This window comes from Phoenix dactylifera, unplaced genomic scaffold (assembly GCF_009389715.1).
Source record: "Phoenix dactylifera cultivar Barhee BC4 unplaced genomic scaffold, palm_55x_up_171113_PBpolish2nd_filt_p 001330F, whole genome shotgun sequence".
Classification (NCBI taxonomy): Eukaryota; Viridiplantae; Streptophyta; class Magnoliopsida; order Arecales; family Arecaceae; genus Phoenix; species Phoenix dactylifera.
This window is the reverse complement of record NW_024068660.1, coordinates 20,012-47,313: the sequence shown is the minus strand read 5'-3', so window position 1 is coordinate 47,313 and position 27,302 is coordinate 20,012. Positions and strand designations below refer to the sequence as shown.

The following is a 27,302-nucleotide window of genomic DNA, read 5'->3' as shown; positions in this document are numbered from 1 at the left end:
TTACGTGAAAAAGGAGGCCAACAGACATGATCTAAGTTTGGGTCCACGTAATTAAAGCAGGGAAAGATGGAGGAATTGATTCCATTGCCTTTGTTCACCAAATGTTGGATCCGTTCTAGCTATCTGATCTACCAAGCTTTGTGGAACTTTCTCTTTTTCTTTCATCAAATGCTTTGGTAAATACTATGCTCTTACTTTTATCCATTCAACTAAGAGCCAACCTAAAACCAATTTTAAGATATGGTGCATTGGTTAGTACTTTTAAACAAATTTACATATGAAGCAGGATTACCATAGAGCTAACATGCAGTCGGATGTTGAGGGAATTACCCTAATGTCATGCCCGATCGATCACAGACATGAACCTAGAGCCATTTTAACACTTTGTCCCTTCAAATGTTAGTGGTATTTTGCATTCATTATATTTCTATAATCTTCTTTTGAGGGATGATACATCAAGGTAACTTCACCATGTCCAAATATTTGGAAATATGCTATTCCTAATTCGTACTTAATTGGCTTTCCACAATTTGATTCCTATAATTTCCACAGATCTGGGCATTTGGTTTGCAATTTAAGATGTTGGTAAAATTATTTCTATTTCATCTTCGCTGCGAAGGAGCTCCTCGGCAAAACCCCATAGTGGGCCAGATTTGGCCCATGGGCTGTCTAACCAGATCGGTTTAGCCTGGAGATAAAATAGGCACAGGCCCAGCCCGAGTCTTCTATTTTTCTTTCTTTTGTTTTTGGTATAAAGGGATCAAAGATCATAATCGAAGATAAGCAACTTGACGAAATATGAATGACCTTGTGATAGCACAAAAGAGTAAGAACTTTAATTAGCGCTCAATAAATGTAGTAATCCAAATATCTTTTTTTTATAGAACAACTTATCATCATTTTCTTTAGTTTTTTGTCCGAAGACAATAAGGCATGTCTTTGTTCAAGCTAGATGTATAACAGATTCAACTAAAGAGAACTGCCTACAGAGATAATCAGCGCTTAATCAAGTTTCTTATGGCACTTATCGATGATTTCAATTCCTATTGAAATCCCATTAATGAGGAATCTACATCCCCTAGAATAGTCAAAGCCTTTTCAGATAGCTCCATTAAACTCTTCCATGGAGCAGGATTCACTACAAGAAGGGCTAGATATGTATTTTTCATGTTTTTTTTGAATGATTTCTTCGGCACCTCCTGCAAATTTTAGAAGATGCATTTGCTTTAGAGCTTTTTAGTGCTTTTCTTAAAACCTGTCAGGACTCGTGCGATTGTGTATTTAGTTCCACATCGTTTACTCGCTGGGTAGATCTTAAAAACTTATACAGAATTAAGAAACTCAAATAATATCTATCGGCTAGCAATTTTGGATAAGGTATTGGCTTGTTGTTATAAATAGTATCAAAGCGGATCTGGCCTATAATTTATAAGGCCTACGGGACATTGCAGCATAGATCTATTGAAGTTAACTACGGATCGATCATGGTGCTTGTGATTAGATTTGAATGGATTTAAACCTTTAGTCTGACGAAGACGTCGGAGCTTAAACAGATAGATTATGTAAAGATCCGTACAGACGTGTGTTTAGTTCTACATCGATTTCTTGTCGGATATCGGCTAGTATTTTTGGATGAGGTCATAGGTTGTTATAAGACCAACAGTCTCTTTAACTATGTTGAGCAAGCCTCATGATTTACCTCGAGAACTGGAGGATTTGGATTTAATAACTCCAAATCATCCTTAGAATTTGGAGAGGTCAAAGCAAGTAAGGCTCCTAACAATCTACTCAGTTTTAAAACCATAAAGCTTTTAAGACATGGGTCAAACAATATATATCAAATGTGATGGGCATAAAAAAAATCTAGCTAATTTCAATTTGTTTGCTTTCCTAATGCCATATGTGCATTCTTGTTCTTCACAACTAGTAAACTAACAACTATTTTCCGATGAAAATATAGATTTTATTAGTTTATTAGTTTTCTAACCATTTACGTCTCGGTGGATAATAGTAAAATATCCTCTATTGATTCAATTTGTTTAGATGAAGAGCAAAAGAAAGCAGGGAGGGAGAGAGGGAGGGAGAGAGAGAGAGAGAGAGAGAGAGAGCAAGGAACCTAGAGAGACAATGGAATAGAGATAAAGGGAGAGAGACTGAAAATGAGATAAAGCTAAAGAGAGAGAGATAACACAATAGAGATAAGAGAAAGCGTGAGAGAACAAGAGAGATAGAGGAGGGGGAGAGAGAGAGAGAGGGAGGGAGGGAGGAAGAAAAATGATAGGGAGAGTGTACTGACAGAAACAGAGAGTAATGAAAGAAATGAGATAGAGCGATGGTGAGAGAGAGAAAGAAACAGAGACATAGTGTCATAACCCAGAATCTCATCTAAAATATATAGCTGGAATGTATTATTTGGATTCTTTGATCCTGTATAAGTACCTAAGATCTACCCAATGAATAATTGATGTGAGACTAAATACACGTCCGCACAGATCCTGACATACTCCTCCCATTTAAGCCATGACGTAGTCGTCAGACTAAGGGTCAAATCTAATCACAAGCATCATGATTGGCCTATGGTCAGCCCCAATGGATCCGTGATGCAGTGTCCTCTAGTCCACATAAGTTATGAGCCGGATCCGCTCTGATACTATTTGTCACAACTCAAGATCTCACCTAATAGCTAGCCGGAAGGTATTAGTATTATTTGGATTCTTTGATCCTGTATACGTACTCAAGATCTATTCAGCGAATAATTGATGTGAAACTAATCACACGCCCGTACATATCCTCACACCAAGAAAGAAAATAGCTAGAGAGAGAACTCTTTCATGCATGTGAAAAGAAACGAGGATTTGAGTATGTTGGCTCGGAATGGCTATTCTACGAGAACAGTAAATCATAAGGATCATATTGTTTTATTATTCTCCAATCTAATTGATGAACAGTATATCATAGAGACATGCTAAAGTTACATAGAAGTTCAACAAGTATTTTGTTTACACCTAATTGATCCAAGGCACTGCACATGCTAAAGTAACATACTTTAGAATCTAACCAGCATTTTACATGCAAGAATTAGGTTTGTGTGGCAGAAAAAAAGGCTTCTATGGATGATGATCCACCCAGGGGAGCCACAATTTGCCTATCTTCCAATGAATACCAGTGAGACATCACTTTCTTAGGCTGCACCAACTCACACTTTAATTCCAGTCCTCTCAGATCCATCCCATTATTTCCTGTCCACAGGAGGAGCCTGGCAGGGTTAAAGGACTTCATGCCCAAAGGCATGACCACCAGCTTTAAAGGCAAGTAAAAGGAACCCAGCAACCCCTGCACCCAACCTGACCCATTGAGGCCCCACCACGAGCTCTCTCCACCTGCAATGCCCACCCTTTACTTGCCAGACTTCACAATTAGACCTCTCTAATAAAACCAGTTACTACTTCCATGAGTCTTTCATTGATTTTTTTTAGGTGGAACAGGGGATTGCATGGGACTAAACAATCTATTGCTTGTTTGTTATTTTATTCAGGAGTCCTCCATAGATTATAATGTCAGATCTGGACTTGGAGCGCACACCACGCTATGCAATCATTCTTTTTGTAACTCCAAGAAGTTTGTTGTTAACAATTAGGAGCCATGTACAGTAAACAAAGCAACTTGGATAACATGTTCTTGATAAGCATCAATTAAATAATAAAGTAGAAAAATGGTTTCATTAAAAATGGTTACAATTTAAAGTTTGATTGCTTGGAGCTTTAGAATACATGATTTCCTGAACACTTCTTTTCTTTTGTATGTTACGTCACATAGCTGCACTCTCTTTATCCCTAGTACACAAACTCATCATTAGATAGACATGCAAGAAGTGGCAAGTTCTTGTCTTGTGGGTTGGAGAAAGGAAGTTGCCTAGAGTGCTCCGTGACTTGTTGTTCTTTGACTTTTTTTTGGATATATCTGTACTAGAACTGTATGAATCATTTGACAAACCTTGAGATTAGACTTGCTGCGAGTTTGAGATCTGAATATCTAATACAAGTTTGAGATCTTGCACTCACCCTATCCAAGTCATCTATTTGGCACATTATGAAATTATCCTTGTTTAATATAACAAATGGCTCAAGAACCAACATGTGCTCCATATATATGTTATTAGCCAAGTTGGTATGCCACCGCCCCAATGTATATTGCAATGACCCCATGATTGCACCAATCCCCTTCTACCATGCAGTATCCAAGGTTTGGGCCTTCCTAGCCATTACCCTTCTTGGTCTTGCTCTTCTTATTTTATTTTATTTTATTTATTTATTTACTGTGAGATCTCATTTTCATGAGTCTCCTTGTCCATCCTTTGAGAATCCTACCAACATCACTGGCTACCATTCAATTAGATTAGCATTAATGTCTATTACTTCACATCTAACATGGGGTCCTTCTGAGGAGCCGACACATTCAGACCATGTAAATGCTAGATAAAGCCAGTGGGGTCTTCTTCTTCCCTTTTCTTAAAGAGAGGAAAAAAAAAAGGAAAAGGGAAAAAAATACAATATACCTATAAGATAAAAGAATCACTGAAGTTAAAAGAAAAAAGTAAATGCCATTAATTAAGACCACATGGCAAAAGTTAATGGCCTAAATCAAGCAAAATAGAGTATGTTTTAGTTTTCAGAAGAGCACTGATAGAAGTGTGTTAAGTACTGTGTGTGAGTTGTTTTAGAGAAGAAATGGTCAAAAATTGAGACAAGAAAGAGATTGAAAGCTCATTCAAGTAAGTGGAAGAGGAATCCACCATTAATGAAGTTCATATTTGATGTCATAGGTAGCAGACAAACAACAGACATTTGGTAAGATATAACAACCACTAACAAGGCTGAACAAAGGTGGGGTAAGTTATAACTACTTTAATGTAATGATGATGGATATGGCTTCAAAATAGCTCTTTGAAAAGGTAAATGAATACCTTAGGTTACTTCAATCATGAGCTGAAAGCTAACAAAGATATGACATTGAGTGGATTACATGTGGGATTGTAAAACATCAACATTTCAGATTAAGCATAAAAAGTTCTGAACAAAAGCAGGACCGCAGAGAAGATCAGCATTGAAGCTTTCCTTCGAAAAAGCGGAGCAACAATCGCATCCTTCAGAATAGGAACGAAATAGAGCATCCTAGAAAGGTATGCAGCTAAAAGAATTTAAGACTTGTTAAAGATAAGAGATGCATGATTAAGGGATGTACCCCAGTCTTTTATTCAAGAATTAAAAGGTTAAAAGCCTGATAAAGTATGTTTAAGATGTCCTTAAAAAAGTGTGATGAAATTATTCACACTGTACCCTAGTATGATCAAAGGGGAAAAATGAGAAAAGAACTCCCTAAATAGTACTAGAGTCATTGTATGATCAAAGAATTGGACTTTGTTGGCAAGAAGCAATATATCGAAAGAAGCAGAAATAAAAGGTTATAGAGATCACCAAAATTTTATGAAAAAGAACCTCATACCATGCTAATGTGCAAGTACATTAAAAAAAGGAGGCTGAAGAAATTATCATATAAAATGCGAATTCAAAATTTTCCAGTTTTGAGCTGAAGATAAATCTACTTGGCCTCCAGTGGTTTTGAACCCATCAAATAATTAATGTGCATATGCTGAAGCATGAATCAAAATAAAGAAAAGGAAACAAAGTGCAAAGAAGCTCAAGAAAGAAAAGAAAAGCATACACAGAAATATCCATGCCAAGGAAGGCTTTTGATGATGGTCTACACAAGCAGTGCTAAGGTTGGTCCTCCCTCAGAAACCCTAAATTCTCTCTTCCCCAAGTGAAGGCACAAATCAATTTAAGCCACTTGGTAAGAGCCTTCAAAGCAAGGCAAGACTTGGACCTGGTTCCCAAACATGCAAGTGGTTTCCTTTGTTATTTGAGCAGGAAATGCTAAGGATTTGTCCAAGACAAAGTGGAGGATTGAGCACCATAAATCTATTTATACCAACCTCTGGGAGATGGTATTATGGATAAGAACAAATTGTTCATCCATATTACAAAATTGAGCCACCAAGCTTGCCATTAGAAGCTTACAAAATTGTTCTCCCTAAGCCCATCAACCTTTTATTTGCACATTACTCTAGTGGTCCAGGAAGTGAAAGTGTTGTCCATTGAGGTAAAGACAACTAAATCATTGCGTGTGCTTATGGAAGAAGAACTTGAAGGGGGAGCCAAATTTGGTCAGAGAGACCAGGCTTCTTTGTAGTTGTTACACTTTGTGACAGAAGAGCTAGAGGCTGATGGCACGTAGGATATTTAATCATTAGGGCAAAAAAGAAGGGTTCTTGATGCCATGGGTCCATTTAGTCCACGTAATGGGAATTATTAATCATGATGGAAGTAGATCTACAACATGAATTGCATCTGCTTGGCTATGTGAAATAGTGGTATGCAAGTTGAAAAGAAATGTAGAATCTAGAACAAAGAGGGTTCTAATCAAATTAGTGAAGACCAAGACAAAGCAAAGCCTTGTCTTTTTTTTCTTCTTTCTTCTTTCCTTTTTATTTTAATTAAAACTATGATAGCGTAACTTTAGAGATCGCATAACAATCTGTATCGGCCCATAATATTTTTCATTATTAGCATGATTCTATATCGATCGATATTATTTTTCTTTGTTGGCATTATTTTGTTAGAGTGATTTTAGGAATCGTATTACAATTTGTATCAGCAAGTAATATTGTTTTTTTGTTAGTATGATACTATATCGGCCTATATTATTTTCTTTTATGTAGTCTGTATACGAGTATATATAACTTTTGATATGTACCGAATATGATGGAAGAGAGAAATAAAATCACTTTTCTCTCTCTCTCTTTTTCTCTTGTTTTTCATTTCTTCTGCAATTTTTTTAACAAATTAGCACTATAATTCATGGAAGCGAAAATACGATTGTTCTAAGGCCCATTGACATCCCATGCCAAATAATTATACTGACACAACTAGCTCGCACCCTTGACAAAGCAAAGTTGGCCGAGATATCATGTTTTTGTTGGATGATGGAGATGTATCTTGACCAAGATGGAACCTGAGAAAATTCTGAAAAAATCGAGATAATACAGGATCTCATATTATATATAAAGTGACCAACATATGTAAATATCTAGCATGACATATTAGTGTCAAAATTAAAGTACATTTTTTGGTTCATTCTACATATATTTATTTGTTAAAAACTCAATTAAGATAGGAATAGAAAAACAGAAAAGCCTCGCTCGTCTTAACTGCTATAATCATCAAAGGATATATCAATTTGCAAGGACTAAGATTTTAAATATATTGGCAAAGATATTAAAATTGGCATTGAGGGAAAGGACTTCAGGATTAAAAGTGAGATAAGCCCAGGAGCGAGGTCAGTTATGATGTTGATATCGAACTTAGTTAAAGGAATCATTCATTTAAATGATGCACCCATTTCCTATCATATTAAAATGCATTATTATACAAATATTTGGATTATATTTGATTATTTTTTGGTTAAGAGACCCACTTTCCTATATCCATGTAGACCTGTTTCTGTTACCTAAGAGAATGAGAATTCACTTAATAAATAGAAGAATTTAGTTTCCTATCTTCTCTCAAGAAAAAGGTGAAGAAGAAAATAAAGAATGAAAATTAATTGTTCAGAATCAACATCATATTAGGATTTATGTAGGAATCCAGATAAGTTGTTATAAAGAACAAATCAAATTCATAAGTATACATGATTCGAATTATGAAAAAGACTCATCATATTAACTCCATGCAATCCAAGAACTACTAAGAATGACATGAAATCTGGATTGGGCATGGTATCGGTGCTATATCAACCGTTATAATAGCCATCATTATGGTTTTTTGACCACCCTTCATTACGTTAGCAGGATGAATAATGTAGAAAAATATAAAAATCATTACTTTTCCATTATTTCTCATTATTTTTCATTATAACGGATTACTATGACATAAATAATGGATGTTATTTTTTCTTGTACCTTCTTTTAAATAAACTACTGGTGCAAAATTCAAATTGTTTTGCCTGAGATTTTTTTCTCTAAAAGCATTGTGCTGTCAAAAAATTAAACTTATTTAACAAAATGTGATAAAGAATACTGCCATTATTTTTTCGCTATTATCTATTATTTTTCATTATAATACTGTTAAATTTTAGCGAATAACTTATTATTGTAAAATTCGAAATATATTTTTTGGGATAAATAACATCTATTATAATTATTGTAACAGTCAATAATGGGGTGGGGGACTATTAATTATAATTATTATAACAGCCAATAATGAGGTTGGGGGCTATCATCATAGGATCATGTGTTATTTAAAACTTTGGGATTAGGGCAAAAGGTTTGGTAGAAAATCATGGGAAGGTCATGATAAACTTTAGAAAATAAAACACGAATCTGGGGTTGTTGATTTTTACAATCAACCTGCTTGGGGTTGTTGCAGCATTGAGATGGAATTAACTTTAGGTAAGATGTTAGGTAAAAATTTGTAGGAAAGAAATGTGGATGCACTTTAGGGCTTGAGTAGAATATCGAATTCTGAGTTGGACATTGCAAATAATGGAAAGATAACGAGTAACTTCTAGTTTCGGACCTTAGGTACAATCAACATTAGAAATGAGTTTTTAAGACTAAACAACATTATATAGCAATTCAAGTTAATATGTCTTTTTTTTTTTTTTTCCTTCGGTCAGTCGCTCATTCAAATTTAGTTACTTGTAGAAGTTCTGCACCGATTTTAAAATCTATCTAGTACATAGCCGATATGAGACTAAATATAGGTCCACATGGGTCACTAAAAGCTAAAGCAAATTAGGAACTCTGTGTAAATTAGGAACTTTCTTAATGCTCTCCAGATGTAACTTATATTATTTTTCTCACATGTCTTTCTTTTGGTATGTTATCTTGCATATCTTTCCAAAGCCAAGAAATTGATAAACTTTTCAAGTAATTGATAATTGATAAATATCAATTAACAACATTTATGAATTTATAGTTGAAAAAAGAAACTTACAAAGTATAAACACCAATCCAACCGAGCAGCTAGTATAAACTTACCATAAAGTGCAGGCAGCATCTAATGGACCAGAAGCCAATCTAGCCAAATGCAGTAGAATAAGCTAATGATGTGGCAATTTGCCAAGACTAAGGCCCACTGAAAGATGATTCATGGTAACTTCTTGGTGGAGATTGAGAGGGCTGACAACCATGACGGATCCAAAAGCTGATATTTGGGTCCCTCAGTGGGTTATGTGCATCATCTTGCTGTAGGGCCAGGTTTGGTTAATATTAAATCCGGGCAGCCATCCATGTGAAGCCATAAATGATGGAGAATAGTAGCAGCTAATTTGTTCTGCAAGTATAACATAATATACAAGGAATGGGGGAGAGATCATCGCATCAATAAGATTTCTAAGCATGACAACATAAGGTGGATTTTGGCAGCAAGTTCTGATGGCTTTTCTTCCTCTTTTGTTGCTTGTCAAACCAACGGCTATAAATAGCATCAGACTTTGCCATGTCCTTGGTAGTAAGCTACAATCCACTTTTAATTAACTTTATAAAAGTAATGCACCAATTCACTTTTTTTTCCTGTGATCTTACTAAGTTTATTTCATTCAGAATAGGGGTTGTATCTTTCGCGCAAAAGAAATATTGACCTTCCATCTTACGAATCTACTGTTGGATCATCTATTGCACAGGTTTCAAAATGACCAAAAGAAAATTCATGTGAAAGAAGATACATCTTCTTCTTTTTTTTTGTGCCAAAAATACAATCACTATCTTTTCATTCAGGATGATGCCTTGAATATTATGCCTCCAAGCTAAAATATATATTTTAATCTTAACTAAATGATATAATAGCAAACACAAGCATTAGAACACATATATACGTTAAATACAAAATAATATGTTCTTGTAAGAGTCATGATAAACAGAGCATAATGATCTAATAATGTTCGAAATGGATCCGTGAAAAAAATATATAACGTGATCCATCGCTACAAAATTGGAAACAAAAAGGCTTTTTGATAAAAGTTCATTTAAATTATATTTTAACTGGAAAAATTTTCTAAAATAACATGGTTGCATGAGTAAACAAATCACTTAATGGGACAAAAGGATCAATAAAACAAATGCTGATCATCCACACGCATAATAGTTATTTAACAAAATGATACTTAAACAATGTCCATTATTTGAATTTGTCACCATTTTTATATAACTGCACAAATAGGAGTCAAAACTATTATAATGGCTATTATTTTAAACCATGAAAACGAAAGGTTGAAATCATGTAACTTCTTGTTAACATTATCTCTGAAAACGAAAGAATTTTTTTTTTTTCAGGTAAGCAGTCATTTTCCTAAGAATAATAAAATAAATGACCCCAAGGGGGCATGATGTTGGCAGCATGTGTAAAGTTTGAAAAAATGAGGCCGTTAGACTTCACCTTCCCACCTCGGTTTTCTCCAATCCATTTTATCTAGACCAAAACACCCTCAAGAAGCAATGCAATGACTGAGCCCTCCTATCCAGGACACAGAAGCCTTTTATTTTTTTTTTACTGAAAACCGATAATTCATGTATTTCTAGTACAAATACATCCAATAAAGTTAAAAAATAATAAGTTCTGGAGCGCCCTAATCAACTTCCCTTCTTTTACCCACAGAGTGACTGACCACATACGAAGCCACCTAGTCTGCGATCCTGTTTGCTTCTCTAAAAACATACTTAGGTTGAAAGGCTGCACCATTACTCATCATCGCCTAAATATCCCAAAGTCCTTTTTTTTTTCATGTCAAATATAGCAATGGACCAATATAGCTGTGGATAACAAGCATTAGAAATATACTTGTTTTTCTTTTATTTTTTCGTCTGCATGCAAGCAAGATGCTCTTAGGATTCCACCCCAAGCATGAAGCATAAGTAGTTGGGGTCCATAATACAGTAAGGCAAACAGAGCCCTCTTCTTTCCCAAGGGTAGTGAGGGTTGGTACCACGGCATCATCTTAACCTTCTACATGGGTAATCTTCAGTGACGTGTCCGGTTGCAATTTGCAACGCAGGGATAGAGACTTAAGTTGGTGGGAACATGAGACACAGGGTACGAAGGGTTCAGGGATGCCTAAAAGGAGAGCTACCGGTCCATCATGGTTTCAATTCCACAAGGAATATATGATGGTTGATTGAAGCCAATGGATTTGAACATACCTAATTTTTCGACATTAGCCAAGATCTCGACTTAGTGATTCCGATTTGCATTGATATGACGCAATCACAAATTATTTACAAATAAAATATCAAGTCCCAAGTTTCATTTTTTTTTTTACTTTTTTTTTTTTTAACTTTGTTATCCTCACTTTCATGGTATGGGTATAGACATTAAAAATTGATTTGATGTCTTGGTTGTTATATATCAATCAGAATATTAGGATATCATAATCATTTTAATTAGTCCCAATACCAATCACCCACCAAGGTCCAAGTAACAGAGCTTTGAGGAACGGACATATGAGCACTGAATTAGGTGAGCTTTGATGAAGCAATCCCATGGGCATTGTTTGGATAAGGAGGCCATGGATTGAGACAACAGTGCAAGACACAGGAGAAGGGTGACCCACTAGCTGGACGGTCCTGATCATCCTGTATCTCCTCAATCTCTGATGCAGAGGACCAGCATCCGATCTAGTCCTTCTAAAAAGGCTCTCAAAAAGGAGCAATGCATTAAAGCCAAGACCACGCTGGCCTGTGTGCGCGCATTTGTCAACCCAACGAGGATCCATCGCTACAACCATCCGCAAAACCTCTCACAACCGCAAGCTCTTTTCTTCTTTTCTTTTCTTTTCTTTTCTTCTTTTCTTTCCTTTACTGTAAGTCTTACGCAACTCACCGGCTGACAGTTTCTATCGTCCCACCCCTCCCTCTCCCTCACCATCAAGTTGTCGTCTTTTAATGAGATCTACAAGTGGAATGCGTATAGTTTATTCCACAGAAGCTTCTTAATTTCTCAACTTTGTATTAGTTTATACCATCCCTACGCTCCAACAAAAGCAAGACTGCTGCAGGAAGAGAGTAGAGTTCTCAGATCTGCTTCCCCTTCCAATACTCTCTCTTTTTCCCTGCCACAAGGCTCCGTCTCTCTCTCTCTCTCTCTCTCTCTCTCTCTCTCTCTCTTGTTGTTTTCTCCAGGTGGAGTGAGGAGGACAGAGGAGGATACAGAGCCGGTTTCGGACCTTCTCTTTGTCGCAATGCTGGGTGGTGTGAGGAAGTGGACGAGGTTATTTTCCTGCATTGCGACGCCGGAGGCCGACCGGAGAGCTGCCGGGTTGGCTGAAAGAATGAGGAGTTGAGGAATTGGTCGAAGATGTTTAAGGCGGCGAGGTGGCGGAGCGAGAAGAACAAGGTCAAAGCGGTGTTCAAATTCCAGTTCCTGGCGACCCAGGTAACGCGAATCATCAATATTTAGTGCCAGAATTGCACGCTTTTAAATGCAAAATGATTCAAGGATGTCTTGGGTTTTTTTTGTGTTGTCGAGTGGTTTAGATACCTCGGGCCGGATGGGAGATGGTGATGATAGCCTTGGTTCCTGTGGATGTCGGAAGACCGACCGTGAGATCGGAGAAGGTTGCGGTGATCGAGGGAACCTGTCGGTGGGCAAATCCAATCTATGAAACCGTGAAATTAGTCCATGATCCGAAAACAGGAAGGGTCAGTGAGAAGGTTTACCACTTCCTCGTCTCGACGACGGTACGAGAGATCCTTTTCGATTTCTATACACAGTTCTTTGCGACGTCGCTGACTTGTTATGGCCTTGCAGGGATCGACCAAAGCTCAAGTCATTGGAGAAGTCGCCATTGATCTGGCGGATTATGCCGAGGTGTTTAAGCCTACCTCTGTTTCTCTCCCTCTCAAGGCATCGGACACAGGAGCGGTACTGCATGTGAGCATTCCCCAATTTTTTGAATTCATTGCATTCATTTCTCATTTGTTTTCTCGTACAAAAAACCTCCGAGATATCACAAGATTCCCACCAGATCATCATCCCCTCATATAAAGAACTGATCAATATTTATTGCATGCCAATATGTCTTAAATCTCATCACATTTTTCCCAACCCTCGCAAACAAGAAAAAAAAGGGGGAAATTATTCAGACACTTCATGTGACCCGAGAGCCATGAGGATTTGGTTGTTAAGTATGCATTTTCTGATGCTTGATTGTAACTCAAATGACAGGTTACGCTGCAGAGATTGCAGGGGAATGGTGAGGGAAGGTAATGGTCTGACTGCTCTGAAAGACTGAAACTATTGTATCAGTGATTTACTTTTCCTGTTTTAAGGTATATTTGCTAATTAGTTGATCATTTTTCGAATGGGTCAGAGAAACTAGCGAAAATGGAGATACAACAGTCAGACAGCAACGCAGAACGTTGCAGAGCCAGTTGAGCAAGTGCGATGACGATGAAGTCACCAAGGCTGTCGATGACACGAATGGAATCAACTCTGTGGAAGTAAGGCTAAATCTTTTTAAGGATATGGATCTAAGGTTTTCTGTTTCCCCCTCCACTAGTCTTGTTTCTAGCAGCAAATTATTAAAGAAGTAAAGCTTGCTGATGCTTAATGCTTTAATAGAAGAATTATGGTTTGTAGTGCATAGGATGCATTGTGAATGAAGAAGGAAAATGAAAATATGAATTTCCCATTGGCAACTTTCTATGGCGAAAATTTAATTTTGAAACCAGCATTTGTAATGATCCATATTCTGCTCTGAATTAGATCTTTACCATTTTCCGTGCGTATACTTTGTATGTAAAATCAGAGACTCTGTTACTTTAGTCTTGAAACAGAACATATGATGGTGAAGTGAATTTGGATTGTTACATTTGAAAACGTAATATACTGTCCCCGTTTCCCATTGCATTCAATAAAAAAATAATAATAATATTTGAACTTCCTTGAGTCAAAATGATTCAAGAAGCTGATTGCAAATACAGAATATGTGTTCAGGTCGAGAGAATGCTTAGATGAAAAAAATGAAATATAATTCATTCAGTTTTTATCATCCTTTTACGAACAGTGCTCAGTGACTGATTCTGAACTTTGGTTTTAAATTTTTCCAGGACACCTCCCTAATCAACAGTCAATCACGAGTGAAATTCTCATCCAGCAGAAACTTGGCGCTTCATGATGATTCTAATGGCAACCTCAGCAAATCTCACAGCTTTGATGCTATATCAGCATCAGGCTCAGATACTGGTTCGGTATATACACCAAAAGAAAATGGACTCAAGCATAACAACATCCATCAGGATTCACCTGGTTTGCTGTCACTTCTCAGCAACAGTGATGCTCAAAAGCTGATGACCAGCTCAGGTGACTGGTCTGGGACGTCAGCTCCAGATGGAAGCACGGATGGGTCGACAAACAGTTCAGGAGAGGCTGGGATGAGAGAAAGATTGGACTCAGATGAAACCCTTGAGAAACTAAGAAGTGATATTGTTTCTTTGACGAGAAAGGTAGAAGTGTCAGAGCTGGAACTGCAGACTCTCAGAAAGCAAGTTGTTAAGGAAAGCAAGAGAGGGCAAGATCTTTCAAGAGAAATAAGTGGCCTAAAAGAGGAAAGAGATGCACTCAAGAGGGAATGCGAAGAACTCAAGTTCCCACAGAAAAGAACAAATGATGATAAAAATTTTACAAGTACGTTGCAGCCTGATGGGGAAGATCCATGTTCCCTGCTTGAAGAAATTAAACAAGAGCTGAATCATGAGAAAAATCTGAATGCAAATCTCCGCTTGCAACTTCAGAAGACACAAGAAGCTAACTCTGAGCTGTTACTTGCTGTCAGAGATCTTGATGAACTGTTGGAACAGAAAAATAGGGAAATCTCCTCCAGTAAATGCAACAAAGTGGATATCAGGGAGGAAATCAATGAGCATTTCCAAGAACTGGAATATGGAAAAAGACGCTTGCATCTGCAGAATTCTGAACATAGACAAGAGCTACTCAAAACAGCTTCTGGGCATGATGGTGAAGAGCAATATGCTGCATTGGATGTATTAGTAAAGGAGGGTGATGATATGAAACTGGCATTTTCACTGGAAAAGAAGATCATAGACCTCAACAGCGAAGTAGAATTGTACAAGAAAGATCGTGAAGACCTAGAAATGCAAATGGAACAGCTCGCTCTGGACTATGAGATTTTGAAACAGGAAAACCATGACATAGCTTCAAAGCTGGAGCAGAGCCAGCTACGAGAACAACTCAGGATGCAGTATGAATGTTCCGCACACCTAGCCACAATCAATGACCTTGAAGCCCATGTTGAAAGTTTGGAGAAAGAATTTCAGAGTCAGGCTGAAGCATTTGAAGCAGATATAGCAAGTCTAACACAAGCCAAAGTAGAACAAGAGAAGAAAGCCATAAAAGCAGAGGAGGCATTGTGGAAGACAAGATGGAACAACGCTAGCACAGCTGAACGGCTCCAAGAGGAATTTAAAAGGCTATCTGAACAAATGACATCTACATTTCATGCAAACGAAAATTTAGTCATGAAAACACTAAAAGAAGCTAGTGAATTGCGTCTGCAAAAAAGCCAAGTGGAAGAACTATTAGAGAAAACTAATGAAGAGCTTGCATCAGTAAAAGGCCAGTATCATGTTAAAACCCAACAGCTACTAAACCTGATAGATTTCAAATCAAAGGAAACTGATAGGCTACTCCTGGAACTTAAAGATAAACGTGAGGAGCTTGAGAATCAAAAGAAGTCTGATGCAGCAAGGATAAAAGCTTCCTCAGAGGAACTATTGTTACTCAGAGCTGAGATTGAAAAGCTTAAAAGAGAGAAAAATCTTCTTGTTGAACAGATAGAACAGAAAGAAAAACTGGTAGCTGAGATGGAATTATTGAAGACATCAACTAAAGTAAATGAGAAGTTGTTGCACGATAAAGATTTGGAGCGAGATCTGCTAGCAAGAGAAATCACGTCATTCAAGGAGGTACTGAATAAACAATTGGCAGAGCTGAATGAACTTAGGCATATAAAGGATGGAAAAGACAAAATGATCAGAATGCTGAATGCAGAGATAGAAACCCACAAAGTGCAGATCGGTGACTTGAAAGTTTCCTTGTCTGAGGATCTGTTAGAAAAAGAGAACCTGAGGAAACAAGTTTCTGACTTATGCAGTGACCTTCAGAAGAAGGAAGACATGATCACAAGTATGGAGAGAAAACCTGAGGACAGCAATGTGGCAACAAATGCAAATGTAATGAATATTGCTTAATGATCTGGTCTAGCACCACGTGGTGCTAAAGTAGTTGCTAGCAATATTAGCTTCCTATGCAAGCACAAAAGGATAGACCAAAGCATGCACAACATAGCCACACACAACACGCACATACCAAAAAATGCATAAACATATATGTATAAATACATTCACAAACACACTTATATGTTCTACCTTCCCTTTTACTTAAGCTCAGCATAATTTTAAAACTAGCCAATCAAGCTAGGAACTTGCATAGTGCACGATAAGAATTCTTGCTCCAAAAAAATTCAGAGTGCATGGAACCCTCTCAATGTCCAGTGGTTTTTTCCCTCTCACAATAATTTTTGGTAGGCATGCAGATGTAGATGTTATTCTTTCCATATGTTTTGAAATTATACAAAAATCAAAATACTGTCTAATTTCAACAAAGAAAGCATATCTACAGCATCATAATAAAACTCATTTGATAATATATTGCTGACTGGATTCAAACTAGCAATCTTTAATTTAGTAGTTTAAAGTTCCTAATGCATACTTCACTGGTGTCAGGGCAATCTCTCTAACAAACAAGCTGGAGATACACCTGAAGATGGGAAGGTCATACTAACAAATATTGAAAGATTCGACATGGCCCAAGTACAGGTATCCTGCTTTAGTATAACTTATACAACAATGTAAGTCATGGAATGGATAACTGTGCTTCGACTCTATACATACTAATTATGAGTTGATTGCAAAATGCAGAAGGGAAAGCATTCCCTTAAGAACTTGAAGTTTGTTAGCACCAATGATGTCAAAAAGAATGAGGATTACGATTGGTGCCGCAGGATGGGAGATAAAGCATGCATACGTGATATAAATGGTGCCAGCAAAGAACTAGTCTTAAGGTAAACATTTGTGAACTACTTACCTTCTGGATTTTTCCCTTATTAACATGAGAATTTGGTCAATATTTATCGGCATTTTACAAAAAAAGGACCTTGAATAAGAAACACATGTTCTTCTTGCAAATGTGAAACATTTCTGCAGCAATAATGGAGCTAATTCAGAGAAAGAAGAGGGAAGCATTGTACCCTGTACCTGGAATCAGCATAATATGGCTGAAACATTAAGTGAAATGGAAGTACTGAAGAAACAAAATGAATCAATGGAAGCTGAGCTAAAAGACATGCAAGAAAGATATTCAGAGATAAGCCTGAAGTTCGCAGAAGTAGAAGGTGAAAGGCAACAGCTTGTGAAAACAATTCGGACTCTTAAAAATGCTTTGAAGAACTAGTGTTGATTTAGCTTATTTGAGATTGAGTTTTCTGTATAGGCAAGCAACTGGATGCACCAGATGGCAGATCCAGTTCTTGCATGGCCACTAGGGCATGCCAGGAGATATATAGCGTGTACATCCATATATATTATTTTTTTTCCATTTGGATGCTATAGGCTTCCTCTGTTGAAAAAATGTACAACTTTCAGTTAAATTTGATTGAGTGGCATACAAAGTCTTATACTGATGTTCGAGTGCTTTAAAAAAAAATGTACCATTTTAAATTCCTTTATCAAGCTTTCACTTCAAGTATGACCCAGGACATCAACATTTGACAAAATTTAGTTGCAGAAAATATCTACATTTAATAATGAGCCAAAATACTTCATCGTCATTTATTTTCCTTTTAGGTCCTTAAACTTTGGCTTTTAGTTGGCTGCATTTTAGTGTTACGAGGTGCAATCTTCAGCAGAGAACTTCACACGTCACATGATCAACCAATTACAAGTCACTTATACATAGGAGTTCAAGTGATGTTTAAATGACTGAAACTAGTGATATCTATCAAAAGTAAACGAACTGCATCACATTGTTATACAACAGGCAATCAACCTTCCTGTCGGTATCTTTTCCTCGGATTACCACCTGTAACAGGGCTATTTCTGTTTCTCCAGACCAGCTTGCTTTGTTTTTCATTTCCATTTCTCATGAAAGACAGATTCTGCAGCATTTTTATCAAATAACATTATTCACACCACATAAATTATTAACCAATAATGTAAAAATCAGCTATAGTGTTTCACCAATATATACCTGTCTTGCTCTCTTGTCAATAGGGGTCCATGTTGGATTTATGAGGGATGACTTCTTTTCCTCATTATTTGAATTCAGCTGTACCTTAATATCCTTCCTCCACTTCGGCTTGACAGTTTGCTTAGTTTGGGTACTTCCTTGGTACCTGTAACTGTCAAAGATGGAGGGGCTTTGACTTCTTGAAGGTGTATCTTTATTCTTCAAACTCTGAGTACAATTGAGACATGTATTGCATGGCAAGGTTTGCTGATGGCCTCTGCTCTTCTTCTTGACCCTATGAAGAAGTTCAATTGTCCATCCAGGGACCTGTTGCGGCCTGGTTGATTGATTTGGACTTGGGTATGGAATCTCACCGTAAAGTGGTGGCAATCTTTCTTGAGTTGATAAACCAAGAATATTTCTTGTGCAGTCCTGCATAAAATCCTCTTTCAAATAGTCTTGCTGTTTGAAATGTATGTCATTTTTTATGGACTTCATGGCTGTATTTTCAAAGATTTTGTCATCCAAAGTTATATTTTGATCCTTTAAAGAAGTCCATTTATTTTTGTCATGGTTGATCCCTGCAGAGGTTGGGAAGGTACACTGACTGTTTGTGTTAAACGCTTCTCTGCTAGTAGGAAGGGAACTTCTGATTGCTGGTTCACTTCTTGATTCTGATCTCCTTAAGAAGCTTGAGGATTTTGACTTGCAAGGAAACATTTCATCCAAAGTGTAACTATGATCCATGACCTCATCACTAAAATCTTGATTGAGATACTCACGTCCAACTTTGTCATTCCCATCGTGATTACTTATTGTTGAGGTGTTCACTGCCTGCCTTTTACTTAAACTGTGGCCCTCAGTCTTTCTCAATTTATTCTGGATATTAGAAAATTTTCTCAAGTGATATGCCTGGAAAGCTTGAGGCAGCTGCATCTCATTAATTGTTTCATTTAGTGGCACATCAGAGAAGAAATCATTGATAGGCATGGAAAAGGTTCGAGAGGCATTCCTCTTCCTTTTCCTTGGTGACTGCAATAAGCCACTATTGATATCTGAATCTGCAGAGGAACATTCTGTCATTACAGATTTAGATTCTCCCATCTCCCCATATCTGCAGAGAGTATTGAACAGAGAAATGCTTTCATCCGATACATGATATTTCCCAATAGCCCGAATTCTGTGCTCATGCGACCACTCCAGAACCTCCACAAGCGTACCACCAGATGAAAGTATCGCATGAGCTGAGAATGGATTTATAGAAGGAAACCTTGTAAGAAATGATTCACCAAGGGTTTCTGACTCAGGCATTGCTGGATAAAGACCTCTACCTAACTTAGTTACATTCCTAATGCAGTTCAGAATAAGCTCATCAGTTGATTCAGGCATATATGAGCAAAATAACTGTAAATTCATATCCAGGCTAGCAGCTGCTGCATAAAGTGTATCAGACGACTCCATTATGGCCGCAAGGAAGTCGCTTCCTCCCTCAAAAATCTGGTAGGCATAAATGTGCAAAAGAAAATCATGGACACAATTGTATGTCATTTTGTAACGAAATATAACTTGATGACAGCAGAAGAACTAGATATATCTGGAGGATCATATAGTAAAAACAAGGCTGGGGAGTTTGAACAAGTACAAAGAAAATCGAAGCTGCAGAATAAGCTAAAATGTCTCAGCTGGAACAACTCATCCATTAACTGTAACTTTTGCAGCTGTGAAGTAAAGTTCCCATCCATTAACTGTAACTTTTTGATTTGTGGTTCTTTCCTATAAATATGGTATGCTACAGCTTTCTTCTGTGAGCACTTTTTCTTTGATTTTTAGTGCTTTCTCATTGGGCATCAGTGAGATTGTTCCACAAAACTTTGTCAACCTGGAAAGCTATTTATCACCTTTCCGAGGTCTGAAGGACCAACATAACAAGTGTCTGGAACATTATACTCATAATGAAAAAGGCGAGTTATGAACTCCTTTAAAATTACAGGTCATATGCTAAATATTAAGCTTCACAAAAAAGGCAGAAAATGCATTTACCAGTATGCAGCCACTGAAAGCGAAACTGAGCGACATCAGAATGTTGGTAGCAATGTTCTCCACGAATATTGGAGCAGATGATGTTTCTAATGTCAGGGATACGCTGTCCCCAAAAATTCCAGCCTCATACCATACCAGGCAAACTGCAGCACTGAAGATTAGGTCCAGAGGTAGATCTATTTCTCGCTCCACAACTTGCACTCCCCCTTTCTCCATTGCTAAAATTTTTTGATATGAAGACCTTCGAGACATGAGCATTTTTTTTTTACAACTTTGGGTATTAACAACGATGACTACATCAGGGAAGGAATGCATGACCGACTCTATATTCTTTGATCTCATTGGGAACAGAATGTTAACAGACTCAACGTCATGAGAGTCATCTACTTGATTTGCAGATGCAGAAGAAACACAACTCTTCTCCTCTGTTGGCACAAAATTTAGGATTTCTACCATGTGCTGGCTGTTCAGGACCGTCTGCAGATTTGGCATGAATTCTGAGACTGCTTCCTAAACCAAAATCCAGGGATTGAACTGTAAGAATATGAATGGATGCTGAGCTCTCTTGAAATATCCAAGTGCTAGAACCACAAGTGTGATCAATGAGAAAGAAAAGTCATTTAAAATGCAATAGTAAATTTCTGGACCAGAATAAAATGGAAAAGAAAGACAAGTATTTTGAAATTCACCATATTACTCCTAAGTTGGATGTAAGAGATCACTTTGGTGCTTTCCAACAAAGAGAAATTTCTGTCACTGAAGTGATGATATCCATCTCCCTAGATTAAATTTCTTCATACGGGGTTCAAAAATATAAGGTCACATCATTTTTTTCAAGCCAGCAACGACCCACCATTACACTTCAGTTTCTACTAATATGATGGATAAAATCAGAAGATGTATGAAACCAAGCATAAAACGAATTATGATTCATTCATATTAGAATTGGTTTTGCCAAGATGTTAATGCCACAATTTCAAGCAGTAAGAGGAAGTTCTGAAGAAGTTCGCTGCCTTCCAATAGACATGGATGGAGAAGCGACAGGTAAAAGCCACACAAAGTACATGAGACACAGCTTGTTGTTGATGAGTAGTATAATGCTTTATCCAACTCTAAATGAAGATTGATGAGGTTTTGTCAGTTTAACAGGAGATTTATAGTCATAACAAGATCAAAAGCAAGGGTAGCCCCAGCAGTTTGTCATTTGGCTCTCAGACAAAATTTCTTCAGAAGAAAGATGGCTCATTGTTTTTCGCTAGTACAATTTTCTACTCAATATTAGATGAAGATTGATGCATCTTGTTAATTTACTAGGATATTTATAACCTTAACAAGATAAACACAAGGATTGCCCCAGCACTATGTCATTTGGCTATCATTTACAATTTCTTCATGGGGAAAAAGAAGATAAAGGTGAAAAGTCACTCCGTAACTAATATATCATATGAAACTCAAAAGTCTCAGACTAGACAATATGTCAACAATAATATTATATTATTTGTTCTGGATGAACTCCAAAGTGAGGAAGCAACTATATAAGAAACTCTCAGAGTATCAATTATTTCATGATATGAATAGACAAGCCACAAGTTAGACAAACATAAGGGAAGAGGATTACCATTGTAGACTTGGGATGCTGGGATACAAAGCCTTCACAAAGCAAAGCAGGAAGATTATGATGTTCCAATTTAACATGGAAGAAGTGAAGTCGAGGCAAACCATCTAAATTTAGACATATAGAGGATAATCTTGATGATCCATATGAACCTCCATATTCCAAGATGATGCTGAATTTGTTAAAAGGAAATGAAGGCAAAACATTCCTTGTGAATACAAGAAAAGAAAACATGTTATAAAAAATCTAATATACCCAAGAAACATAAAACATTCAACAATATGGGCTTTCTGTCATGTATCAACAACCACAGCAAAATGAACCTAGAATGGACATCTTATCACATAAATTCATGAGTATTGAAAACACAAGTATCAAAGGATATGCAGAAATATCTCAATAATGTAATGGTAACATCATATACCTTCCTAGAGCACACCATTCAACAAGGTAGCACCAGTATATTGGGAGATGTATCCTTGAAAGTATAAATAAATACATTCTGAAAATTGACTTCATGCATCAGAAGACTTCCATTATAAATCATTGGTTCCACAAAATGGAGCAGTAAAATTAAGGGAGGAAACCTACACGAAACTTAACTTAGAAATAAATAAGAAAATTACACCCCTTACTGAAATTAAGAGAGGAAACTAGTACGGTACACCCCTTACCAAAATAGCTCTATCGTACCGTACCAGGAGGAAACTAGTACGAAACTTAACTTCAAGTCAGTACAAGCTCCGTACTGCGTCATACCAAGATGTACCACCCCGTACCGAGAGTACCGAGGTATGTACGAAACCGTATCGAGGCATACCGAGGTATGTACCGAGACATACTGAAATGAAAATTGAGAAAAATAGTTAGAGAGCTATTCGATATAGGGATGTACCATACTGTACTGTACCGAACTGATAACACAGCGATATAGTACCTGGTACCGATATTGCGGACCTTGCCTCTAAGAGCTAGTGCTTAAAGTCTATTTGGCTGCATCAACAACCCTTGTTCCCCACTTCCCCATCCCAGTCCATTCAAGGAAAATAAATAGATGTTTATAAATAAAGAACAAGGTTATGAGACCCATGAATTTGAATCTATGTGCTAACTAAATAGGTGGGTGATATTCGTTTAATCAAAGCACTGCTATTGCTTTATCCTTCTCAAGTACTTCAATAGTTAAGAGACAAAAACAATCACTTAAATGTTTTGATACTAGATTTTTCCAACTATATTCCTGAAATTATTTATAAGACTTGATATTTTATCGTTGAGCATGAACGCCGTCAGTGCTTCGCATTGATGTTTGTCACTTGTAGTCCTAAAGCCAATGTTTGAATGCTGAAACAGAGTCATAGGAAATGAAGATTGGGAAACTATATAACATATATGAAGGAAAAGCAAGCTTTAACTAGAACAGTCAGTGTCCTTTATGTGCAGCTCCTGAATCTGTAAAAGCAAAGTTAGTTTTCAACATAGTCAAATCAAGTCACCCAAGGACTAATACATAATTCTACATGACTTGGGAGAGATTATGGAAATGTTGCTGATACATTTGTTAAGGTGAAAGAAATAGGTTCACGGCACAAATCTTTATTCAGAAATTCTGAAAGTAAAGAAAGACCATGATAAAATCAGGAAAAAAAAAAGATACAGAAACACTTGACTATAATTATATTTTTTTAAATGTTCAAGAAAACCAGAATATAGCATAAGTTTGATATTTGATCAGCAGCAATTGCAACATGAAAACGTCCTCTATTTCTAGCCTTCAGGACTTACTCATGGCATATCAATAGGCATTTTGAATGCAGCAGACCTTCCAATACAGAATTTGTAAATTCAATATTTTCCAGAGAACCAAATTGTTTTGCAGATGAATTGGCATGCCTTACTTCATGAGATTTTATCCTCATGGAAGCTAATTTCCGAGTCAAAGGCAACCAAAAAACTCTCTCGGCTACAATCAGTATCTTTTTGTCATTGTGAATATTTGACCTAAGAACACTCTCAATATGAGACAGCGATGGATGGGATTCAATTAACTGCTTCTCAGCTTTCCAGTGCACATCTTCAATTAAGGACTTGAGGCATCTTAATTTTTCTGCCATATAGTCAATGCTTCTTGTCAAATTGCATAGATATAGATGAGCAGTATGGACACCAAAAATGCACAAGTAATATGCCAACTGCTTAAGAGCATAAATTCCAACAAGTGCCATGGCATCTTCATCCTTACTGCCTAAGTTGAACTGGCTTGCAAATTTTTCATTAATCAGCCCCAGCAGCTTTTGCTTTGGAAGGCTTAAAACTTCAAAACAATTAGCCATTTTGAACAATATTTTCTCTCTTAAATAAGCATTTTCTTCAAAGATGGCTAAAAAACTATGGTGAATATGATCAATAAGGCCTAAAATAAGATCTGAAAGGCTAATTTGATGGATTTCAATATCCCACTTCTGGAACTTTTCTTCAGGGATGATACATGGAATGGATTGCTCTTTCAAAGAAGCAACAGGTTGTGTGACTTTGCTACAAGTTCTCTTCATGGTTCCATCCTCACAATTCATCCTAGGAGTGCCTCTTCTCACATCCAAGAAGAAGTTGAGATCACTGGATTGTGACGTTGACTCAAATAATGAAGAAATCCTTTCGGAATTCATGTTTGGCTTAGTTCCTTTGTTTTCTGAACTGCTAGTTTCATAATTTCCATCGTTAAGCATCTGAGTAAGTTCAGATTTAGCATGCAGATTGCTAGCTAGCATGAAACCTGTATGGAGCTCAGTTGGTACTTCATTGCAATATAATGTAGTTACCCTTTCCTGAAAATCATCGAAGAAACCAATGTCAATAGCTACCACTTCCTGAGATTCGTTTTGCAAATCACATTGTATCCCTTCACAACTAATCTCCTCTAGAATGCTCATAAAAGTAGAGCAAATTTCACGATTGCATGTTCCTTCCAGCAACAGATGCCAATCTAAGTAAATTCCATCACATGCAGATAGAGAATGTGGTTTGAGAGCACTTAGTATATCTCCAACAATTATAGTCAGTGATTTAATTGCTTTATCATCAGAAAGAATGGGTGTAGGCAATGATCTGAACACATCATCTGCCAGAGCCAACTCAGAACTAACAACAGATTCATATAAGTTTTCTGCAAGATCCATTTCATCTTTGAACATCTGCTCAGACACATCCAGTTTCTTGGCTATTTCTGAGTTGATAAACATTTGGAAGACATCACCCAAAAGAAAATCAAAAATCTGGCCTTCCTGTAAATGGAAAGAGCTTGATGAATAAGAACAAGCTCCATCAGGGGCAATTTGATAGATTGTTGAACTACTTTCAAGGAGCATATTATCTGCAAAATTTATATAGTCCATTTCTAACACAGAATTGAGGGAGATAGGTTCGTGTCCAGGACAATCTTGTGATGGAGCATCCCCCGAAAAATGCTCCAAAAGATCTATATTAGCAGATCCCAAAAACTCTTTTGCATTAACCACGAGCCCATCATCTTGTGGCCCATGCCAGGGTTTGATAATAGGAAGTAAAGAATCAAGTGCTTCTATAGTGGAAATACTGTCATCAAGCTCCCAACCATTCTCACAGACCTCAAATTGGGGCAATCTGATACACTGATTCAATGTCCTGTCCGGGGAGGAGCTAATATGTTTCACAGAAAAAGTGTCCTGGTCATCATTGAGTTTGGAAGAAATATCTTCCACCGAAAAAAGTGACTTTGCGACCCTAATGGGATGTGTGATTGTTACTCCGACTTCAATGTCAATAATATCCTACGATCACATGAAACAGAGTCATGACACGAAGAAAATCACAGCATTATCTTAAAAATGTTGAACATAGAAGCCTCAGTAAATCAAATGTTATTCAGCGCAGATCTGACAATAATTTTAGAAGTCATGTAGCATATTTTCCTCCATCTCACCGAAACTATTGATAGTTGCCATCATTCAAGTTTCTGGCAAATGATTGAACCTGCCTCTCAGGACCATGATGCAGTTATCTGTTTATTGTTGCATTTCATTTGCATCATCTTGTATTTTTAATATACAAATTGCAATCATAGTCAGGTCACACCCACTGCCACCTTGGCCTTAAAGATCAGGCAGCTTACATTAGCTTTCCCCCTCATGGGTTTTTCTTCCCTTTTCTTTTCAAAAAGGTGGAAGAGACTAAGCTCTACTATCTTCATTAAGATTACGAAGCCAAACACACATTGCCCTCAATATGCTGAGGATCAAGATACACCAGCTAACTTCTCACTGCACTCTTAAGGGTATTCCACAGAAGTGAAAAACAAGTTGACGACCGATTAGGCATTATCAGTACTCAGCTTAAAAACAACCGTATAGTATTAAGGAAGATCTGCTAAGCAGTGAACTCGTTGCATAGGAAGATTCGGATGTTTCTCTTCAGCCATAAGATCCACATCAAAGTTAATGCAAAGGAGTCCCACACTCAGCTATAACTATAAGCCCCCAAGTTTCTATGTTTCCTCAGCTCCAGCCCCTCCCATTGTAAAGTTAGCTTCAATATCATATTTGTTTTCATAAGAATTAACAGCTCAAATGATTATTCAACTAAAATTTAAGGAAACAAAACTATAAAACCAGAACCATAATAAAATGATTTGCGAAACAAATGCTAGTTTTTCCAAAAACTACTTGAATCTGATATTCTCCTTCAAACCACGCTTTAATTTTTCTCCAAAAATGGAAAAGAAAAGCTAGCAGATGTAATTTCTGCAGTTGATTACCTTTATGCTATGGAAGCAACCATAGACTAGTTTTCTTCAACTTTGCAGGAAAATAGTAACTAAACTACAGGTGCACACATTTGCAGGTTAATTTTTGAAAATAATATTCATTTGAAAGTTTCCTTTCCCAATGTTCTGTTCTTATCAGTTCAACTTGTCCTATTTTGCCCAATTGACCTGCAGTTCTCCACCACAGCTCAAAAATTTAAATAGTTCAATTCTTTCCATTGTGTCAGTTATTGCCTAGTTAAAATACTGCTTAGCAAATAAATATCAAGACCGTCACTCGCTCAAAAATTGATTATAAAGCATTAAAAAGCAGAAGGAAACAAAAGGAAGAACATAAAATTTCGTATTTATTTTCACATAAAGTTAATGGCATACCAGAGGAATTTTAATATTCGGAATTTCAAAGCAGAACCCAGCCTCCTCTGCTTCACAGGAGCTCATAGTCTCTCTCTGCAAAAAGACCCCAAAACATCTTCAGCAGCAACAACAACAA

The 27,302-nt window shown here is 37.0% G+C and overlaps 2 protein-coding genes across 2 annotated transcripts; one reads left to right on the top strand and one right to left on the bottom strand.

Annotated features, from left to right (window-relative positions):
* Positions 1-11,946: 11,946 nt before the first annotated feature.
* Positions 11,947-17,810, top strand: LOC120103989 (myosin-J heavy chain-like). Its single transcript, XM_039122041.1, has 9 exons — positions 11,947-12,485; positions 12,587-12,790; positions 12,861-12,983; positions 13,278-13,315; positions 13,423-13,552; positions 14,162-16,303; positions 16,856-16,948; positions 17,051-17,193; positions 17,336-17,810. Exons 1-9 carry the CDS (start codon positions 12,408-12,410, stop codon positions 17,580-17,582), a joined length of 3,198 nt encoding a protein of 1,065 aa, XP_038977969.1. The 5' UTR covers positions 11,947-12,407; the 3' UTR covers positions 17,583-17,810.
* Positions 17,811-18,056: 246 nt separating this feature from the next.
* Positions 18,057-25,939, bottom strand: LOC120108436 (protein SHORTAGE IN CHIASMATA 1 homolog). The gene is made up of 5 exons (XM_039122045.1): positions 23,797-25,939; positions 22,015-22,219; positions 20,397-20,906; positions 18,378-19,853; positions 18,057-18,285 (listed from the first exon to the last, which is right to left on the bottom strand). Exons 1-5 carry the CDS (start codon positions 25,401-25,403, stop codon positions 18,172-18,174), a joined length of 3,912 nt encoding a protein of 1,303 aa, XP_038977973.1. The 5' UTR covers positions 25,404-25,939; the 3' UTR covers positions 18,057-18,171.
* Positions 25,940-27,302: the final 1,363 nt, after the last annotated feature.

What these genes read in the sequence shown, in the direction of transcription:
- LOC120103989 (XM_039122041.1), top strand. Translation starts at nt 12,408, where the DNA reads ATGTTTAAGGCGGCGAGGTGGCGGAGCGAGAAGAACAAGGTCAAAGCG. An exon ending in ACACAGGAGCGGTACTGCAT is followed by an intron (nt 12,984 to 13,277) that starts GTGAGCATTCCC and finishes CTCAAATGACAG; the next exon opens with GTTACGCTGCAGAGATTGCA. An exon ending in ATGGAATCAACTCTGTGGAA is followed by an intron (nt 13,553 to 14,161) that starts GTAAGGCTAAAT and finishes AAATTTTTCCAG; the next exon opens with GACACCTCCCTAATCAACAG.
- LOC120108436 (XM_039122045.1), bottom strand. Translation starts at nt 25,403, where the DNA reads ATGGACTATATAAATTTTGCAGATAATATGCTCCTTGAAAGTAGTTCA. An exon ending in CTTTCAGTGGCTGCATACTG is followed by an intron (nt 19,854 to 20,396) that starts GTAAATGCATTT and finishes TATGCCTACCAG; the next exon opens with ATTTTTGAGGGAGGAAGCGA. An exon ending in TTGACAAGAGAGCAAGACAG is followed by an intron (nt 18,286 to 18,377) that starts GTATATATTGGT and finishes AAAATGCTGCAG; the next exon opens with AATCTGTCTTTCATGAGAAA.